This window comes from Cyprinodon tularosa, unplaced genomic scaffold (genome assembly GCF_016077235.1).
Source record: "Cyprinodon tularosa strain WSP-4 unplaced genomic scaffold, ASM1607723v1 ctg7, whole genome shotgun sequence".
Lineage (NCBI taxonomy): Eukaryota > Metazoa > Chordata > Actinopteri > Cyprinodontiformes > Cyprinodontidae > Cyprinodon > Cyprinodon tularosa.
Genome location: NW_024039451.1, coordinates 5,263,277 through 5,271,236, shown reverse-complemented (window position 1 = coordinate 5,271,236; position 7,960 = coordinate 5,263,277). Strand labels below are relative to the sequence as shown.

The 7,960-nt window shown below is 35.0% G+C and overlaps 1 protein-coding gene across 1 annotated transcript; it reads left to right on the top strand.

Moving 5' to 3' along the window:
* Nucleotides 1-3,131: 3,131 nt before the first annotated feature.
* snrpd3l (small nuclear ribonucleoprotein D3 polypeptide, like) lies at nt 3,132-7,960 on the top strand. Its single transcript, XM_038268258.1, has 4 exons — nt 3,132-3,277; nt 5,534-5,674; nt 7,310-7,502; nt 7,761-7,960. Exons 2-4 carry the CDS (start codon nt 5,549-5,551, stop codon nt 7,823-7,825), a joined length of 384 nt encoding a protein of 127 aa, XP_038124186.1. The 5' UTR covers nt 3,132-3,277; nt 5,534-5,548; the 3' UTR covers nt 7,826-7,960.

Sequence of the window (7,960 nt, the reverse complement as noted above, 5' to 3'; positions counted from 1 at the left end):
CCCACATTAGGCAGCTTTTATGTGCCTCACAGAAATCCCAGACACACGCCTCCCAAAATAAATATCCCTAGTATCCCTAGTGTGTATATAACACGTGCTGTATGTGTGCAGTCAAATTCTATGCATATCAGTTGTTTGGCAAACTTTGCGATCATATATGAGTTATTAAAATGGACAAACAATCCCATTTTGATTATTTGTTTTTATAGGTATAGGTTAAAAGGTACAGGAAAAAGAGCTCTTATGTCCGATTTAAATGTGAGTCATTCTTCCCTGTGAAAAATGATTCACGTGGCACCCTGATGGGGTCCCATTCCACCTTTTTATGGAATCCCATAAAGTTGTAAACGTCAACCTGGAGCCATGATGGCATCAGGATGAAAAATTGTTATATGTTCTTTCAGAAAGAAGATGCAAATCAGTGCTACTGTATCAGATGTTTGTTCTGTAAGCTTTTTATTAACGTTCCCACTGAACTTCTGTCTTATTTTAAACCAGTATTAGGTAACTTTAGTCAATCACCAACACACTTCCTATAATAAAGACAACTATATCAGCTGATGTCTGTGCATCTTGTTCTTTATGTCTGCTATAGGTTAGCAGACCACAAACCTTTTCTTATTTCCAAGTTGTCTTTATTGGCTATCGATATGATACCAGAACAATGTAATACATTTTACTGAAAATACAATGAAAGAACGTCGAGAGTGCCTTATATCTATTCTACCTATTGGCAGCGTGGGTGTTATCCAACCTACACATAATGTCAGCTAAGCAATGGCTACCTAAGACCTTTCGGTTTTCAGGTAAATATCAATGATCTGTCATAATATAAAGTTTTAGAAGCATGTATGCATATGACAAAGAAATGCATTACATACTGCATAATGAAGCATGGAGCAATGCAGTTCTAGGTCATTATGCCCTTTTTTTGCAAGACGAGTTTCTCCTGGCAATCATACCATAACATGTATATATTTACATACACACACACACCCACACACACACCGTTCAAAAGTTTGGGGTCACATTAAGATGTCCTTATTTTTGAAGGAAAAGCACTGTACTTTTCAATGAAGATAACTTTAAACTAGTCTTAACTTTAAAGAAATACACTCTATACATTGCTAATGTGGTAAATGACTATTCTAGCTGCGAATGTCTGGTTTTTGGTGCAATATCTACATTGGTGTATAGAGGCCCATTTCCAGCAACTATCACTCCAGTGTTCTAATGGTACAATGTGCTTGCCCATTGGCTCAGAAGACTAATTGATGCTTAGAAGACCCTTGTGCAATCATGTTCACACATCTGAAAACAGTTTAACTAATTACAGAAGTCACAAAACTGACCTTCCTTTGAGCAGATTGAGTTTCTGGAGCATCACATTTGTGGGGTCAATTAAACGCTCAAAATGGCCAGAAAATCAGAATCAGAAATACTTTAATAATCCCAGAGGGAAATTACTTTTGTTACATGCTCCAGTTACAGTTATATATATATATATATATATATATACACACATCCAACTACACAAGAGTGTAGTTGATGAAAGAGAACTTTCATCTGAAACTCGACAGTCTATTCTTGTTCTTAGAAATGAAGGCTATTCCATGCGAGAAATTGCTAAGAAATTGAAGATTTCTTAAACTACTCCCTTCAGAGGACAGCACAAACAGGCTCTAACCAGAGTAGAAAAAGAAGTGGGAGGCAGCGTTGCACAACTGAGCAAGAAGATAAGTACATTAGAGTCTCTAGTTTGAGAAACAGACACCTCACAGGTCCCCAACTGGCATCTTCATTAAATAGTACCCGCAAAACACCAGTGTCAACATCTAAAGTTAAGAGGTGGCTGCGGGATTCTGGGCTTCAGGGCAGAAAGGCAAAGAAAAGGCCATATCTGAGACTGGCCATTAAAAGAAAAAGATTAAGATGGGCAAAAGAACACAGATATTCGACAGAGGAAGACTGGAAAAAGTGTTGTGGACGGATGAATCAAAGTTTGAGGTGTTTGGATCACAAAGAAGAACGTTTGTGAGAAGCAGAACAAATGAAAAGATGCTGGAAGAATGCCTGACGCCATCAGTTAAGCATGGTGGAGGTAATGTGATGGTCTGGGGTTGCTTTGGTGCTGGTAAGGTGGGAGATTTGTACAGGGTAAAAGGGATTCTGAATAAGGTAGGCTATCATTCCATTTTGCAATGCCATGCCATACCCAGTGGACAGCGCTTGATTGGAGCCAATTTCTTCCTACAACAGGGCAATGACCCTAAACACACCTCCAAATTGTGCAAGAACTATTTAGAGCAGAAGCAGGCAGCTGGTATTCTATCGGTAATGGAGTGGCCAGCGCAGTCACAAGATCTGAACCCCATTGAGCTGTTGTGGGAGTAGCTTGACTGTATGGTACTCAAGAAGTGCCCATCCAACCAATCCAACTTGTGGGAGCTGCTTCTGGAGGCGTGGGGTGCAATTTCTCCAGATTACCTCAACAAATTAACAGCTATAATGCCAAAGGTCTGTAATGCTGTAATTGCTGCAAATGGAGGATTCTTTGACGAAAGCAAAGTTTGATGTAAAAAAAAAATCTTATTTCAAATACAAATCATTATTTCTAACCTTGTCAATGTCTTGACTCGGTTAGAAAATTCATTTCACAACATATGGTGGTGAATAAGTGGGACTTTTCAGGAAAACACAAAATTGTTTGGGAGACCCCAAACTTTTGAACGGTAGTGTATATACATATATATATATATACATATATATATATAATACAAATGGTATATATATAATTATATATACCATTTGTGTCAAATTATTTCTGCTATGCATTACAAGAGTTTGGAGGTTTAATAAGTTTTTATTGTAGAAGGGGACAAGCAGAAAAAGCTGTAGTTCCATCTAAATCTTTGGACGCTGCTATGCTGCACTTCAATCCATGGATTTATTGGTAATGCTCTTGTTCTAGTTGCCATAAAAAATGTCTCAGTTAATGTTGTTTTTATTATTGAAGTGCAAGTTTTATTCTTAACTTCTTGATGCAAAAACCCACAATTTGCTACTTATTTAGGATGTCGTTCCGTTAGTAGACAAAAACCCTAAATCCAATAATGCATTGCGGTGAAAGCTACCGGAAACACTTGTTTTGACCCCTCGTTGCTTTGTGGGTAGTAGGAAAAAAGGCTCAAAAACCCTGTGAAAGCGACAAACGCACGTTGCAGTTTTGCTACAGCAGAATATAGAATAAAGTAACCTTATTCAAATCAAGATCGAGGTAAATACCTAACCGAACCTTAACTATTGGGAGAAAACTCGTTACATATATCTTTAATGTAAAAACCGTTTGGTGATTAGCTGTTATTGTGAAGCTAATTGATTCAATTGCTTTCGTTGTTGCGTCGGATTTTCCATGAATTAAATGCGAATCTTAAAGAGAACGTGTAAAGCTGTTGGATAAATACAGTAATTGCGTTCAAGTACATCTATAGATTTGCCTAAACTGTAAGGTTTCCCTTTAGTGAGTAGAAATCTTGTAGCGTAGCATCGTTAGCTACCGTAGCTTATGTAGCTAACCTCTCTGCTAGCTAACTGACATTCTTTGCTAATTGTCTGTGCTACCAGACGATGGGTTCGTTGTTGTAATAATTGCTTTGAATATCTGTTGGCATTGTGTTTTTCGGGATCTGTGAAAAAGGTTTTACATTTCGTCCGTAGGTAATTTTTAACTGCATTTTTTAACGCATTTCTTTTAATAAACTCCTTAAATTCAAGAAATTTGTCCTGCTTAGCTAATTCAACTTAATTCATGAGATGCTCTTATTTTCAATTTCATCTACAAAGAAAAAACTACTTTCTTGTCGACAGTCGTACATTTTTATTAAGGCTGAAACAGTTAATCGATTATTGAAATAATCGTCAACTAAGTAAGTAATTAGTTGTTAACTGGAGTGTAGGGACTGAAACATGCCTGTAGCTGATAGAGCAACCCACTTAGAGCAGTAATTATAAAAAAAAAATAATAATAAAAAAAAATAAATAAATAAATAAAATAAAAAATAACACTAAGTAAAAAAAAAAGGAAATATATATATATATATATGTATATGTAATGTCAATAGGTTCTATCCAGAACTCCTCAAGTGGAAAAGTCTAAGTTTCATCTGGTTTTCTTTAGGGGACCTTTAGCTATCCGATTATTAATTGATTAATCGACTGATTAATCGATTTGCAAAATAATCGTTAGTTGGGGCCCTAGTTTTCATAATCTTTTGTTTGTTCATGTTTTAGGACACAAAGTAATGCATATGCAAATGCAACTTTATACATCAAATGGTTATTTATACAGAAAAAGGCTTCTGTAACTTATGTGAGAAAAAGTTTAATCATAACAGAACCACGCTTGTAAGTTGTCTGGAACCACTTGGAAGATTTTAATGAGAAACATCTTAAGAAATGGAAACAAATTCATAGAAATAATTTCGTTGATTGGTCCCTGCAAATCCACATTACAAGCAAATATAATATAGGTTACCTCTCTGTCTATATATATAAGAAGTTATTTTTACCTTGTTCATCGTTCAGATTTTTGAAAATCTGGTCTGTTTTTTTTTTTTTTTTGTTTGATTGTAATTTGGGTTTTGACTGAATGCCAGACTTTTATTTTCCTGCACTGATTCACATTAATCTCCCCCATTTCCAACTTTACTTACAACTTAGTAACCCTTAGTAACATAACCTTTAAGGTTATGTACCTCACCAATAAAGAAACTAAAAACAAGTTTCTGATTCAGTTAACAAAGCTTGTATGCTCTATAAGCATTTTTTTTGTAAATATGACCAATTTGTCCTACTCTGCTCACTTGATGAAACTGTTTTTTTTTTTGTACTTTTAAATTTTGTATCTGATGGTGTATACAGTTTGGTCTGATTATGACCACATCCCCCCATATGAAGCTTGCAGTTTATGAATGTTACATGGAGTTTAGTGGATTTATTTAAGGCTACTAATGTTTTGTTTGATTTAAAAAAAAAAAAACACACAAAAGCTAAACATTTTGATTAAACGCATCATAGTTAATTCCTTTATTTTTACCATATTTCCTAAATCAGTCCATATTCTTTCTTTGAAATCAAGCATTCTAATTAACATAGTCATTGCAATGACTTCATTTCTTTCAACAAGGTGGATGTTCATTGGTGATGGTGGTGCTTCACCTATCCCATCACATATTTTGGAAAGAATTAGGCAAACAAGCAATGTTTATTACGTAAATAATTTAAAATGCCAGGAGTTAACTGTACTTGTTATTGTATGCAACAGGAAACTTTGTACCGTGTTTCCATTATCTTATGGTCCTTGTAATTTAATTCAATCTCCAGCTATTTTTTCTCTTGGTGTTTTGTGCTTTGCATTTGTGTATAACTTTGCTGCTGATGCTGAGGATTTACTCAGAGAGAACCCAACAAAGGGTTCTGATACATTGTATAGCAGCAACTGTCATAACATTGTTTGGTTGTGGTTGTTTTCCAGGAATACTGTTAAAAAATGTCCATTGGGGTACCAATCAAGGTCCTGCATGAGGCAGAGGGACACATTGTGACCTGTGAGACCACCACAGGCGAGGTTTACAGAGGCAAGCTGATTGAAGCTGAAGACAACATGAACTGCCAGGTTGGTTCAGATGATGTTTTGTAACTGTATATAATCACCAATTGTAACATTGAAGAGACACATGTCCAATTTTAGTTTGCAATGGAAAAACTGGCTCATTAGAACTTTTCTGGGCCGAATATTTGCAAACCATGAAGGGGTCAGCAAATTAAAAACTTTACTTGGCTGTTCTGATTATTCATTGGTCATCCAATCAGATTTTACTATGCCAAACAAATCATTCAAATGCACTGTTAAGTTACTTCGGATGATTTAAATAGCACCAACTTGACACATCATCCAATATTGTGTGATGTTTGTGAACATTTTGTATTTGATAGCCCCAGAATATCTAGTTGATGACAGCTCCTCACACTCCTTTTTTTCCTGATCTGCTCTCTTGATATTTATTTATAGGCTTTTCCAAATGCGAACTCTGGATCATTAATGAATTTATGAATCATGTAGTAGATTCAGGCTGCAAAATACATCTTAACTGTGTTGCCACAGGGTGCCTGTAGGCTTGTTAAATGCCATTAAAAAGTTATTTATATGATCTGATTTTTATTTTATTTTTTTGCTCTATCCAACATAGCTTAATTGCTCAAATATAGTTTAATGTCAGTCTATAAATTTTTATTTTTTCCATTAGAATGGCAGTTATGTTAAATGTTGGAGTCCCTTAACTTTCTGGGTTTTTGTGTCATTCTGACTCACTGAGATGGTACTAATGAGACTGTGTTCTCTTCATACAGATGGTGATGACATTGCTTTTGTCTTGGGTTAGGTTTAATTTACAAATGTTTTACAGATCACTTGTTTTTACCGGGGTAAAATAAGTAACCTGTAATTTTTGTAATAGTTCTTGATTTTGAATTTTTCTAAACTTAACCACTGCAGAGCTTAAAAAAAAATTGGGATGTTTTCAATAACTTTAGTTACTCTTCACCATTGTCAGAAAGTTCCCTCCACAGCTGCAACTCTGTGTTGGCATAAAACAAAAAATTGTGAGAGAATTAAAAGTCAAAGTAATTCCTGCATATTCCCTGTGCAATAATAATGTTTTATAATGTTACTTTCACAAAGCACTGTTATAATGCAGAGCTGGTTAAAAAACAAACTCACTCTTTGCATTCCAGAGTAATCATTAACTGCTAGATGGAATCTTAGTGCGGTAGGTTCACATATTTGACACAAATTACAATTCCCAAATTGCAAAGCACAACTGATCATAGAAAGCTTAAATGAGATGAATAAGTTTGAAAAATTATAGATGAAACTTCATAAAAAATTTGCTGAGAATTTTTTTTATAAAGAACTGCTCTGTAAATGACAGGATATATTAGTTCATATTTAAGAGTGATCCTGTTTATGAAATTCTTCTTGGATCGTCACCATGAAGTAAGTTTTCACAATATCAAAGTTTTAACATAGTATAACAATATAATCTACAACACTTGTTTCAACTTTTAATGCTGAAGACTGGAAGAAAGATAAAGTTTTGATGTGGAGAAAGACTAGAAAGTAACTCATTGGCAGTGCCTCTGAAGTGATAGTAGATGGGAGATTTTAGCTGTTTGTTCCTCACATAATGTTTATATTTATGGAAAATCTGATGCTGAATTTGAACTTTAATTTTTTAACTTCTCTTTATAGATGTCAAATATTACGGTGACCTATCGTGATGGACGGGTTGCGCAATTGGAGCAGGTCTACATCCGAGGAAGCAAGATCCGTTTTCTGATCTTGCCTGATATGTTAAAGAATGCTCCCATGTTGAAGAGTATGAAGAACAAGAACCAGGGATCTGGTGCAGGAAGAGGCAAGGCGGCCATTCTAAAAGCACAAGGTGAGTGGAACGTGATTTTGATGCTCCTTAAAGGTTTACTAGAGTGGACATAATAGTCGATGCGTGTGGGAGATTGTCAAGGTTACAAATAAGTGTAAATAATCCCTAGTCTGTATTTTTTTTTAAGCAATATATATTTTTTCTGTAGTTGTTTTTGGAAAATCTATTGTGATTTCTTTGGGACATATATTTAAATTTTTCCCCACTTAATTAGTAAAATGTATGGTTTTGATTTTAAATCCTTTTTGTCTGTTACAGTGGCTGCAAGAGGGCGAGGTCGTGGTGGAATTGGAAGAGGAAACATCTTCCAAAAGAGGCGATAACTTTTTAATTTTTTTGTTCCATTTTTGTCTTCTTTGGATTTGAAATAATTTGATATTTGGTATGCTGTGCTTTTTGCCATTCATCCCGTTGATTTTATTTTGTATTGAAATAAACACCTTTCAGATTACAATCCC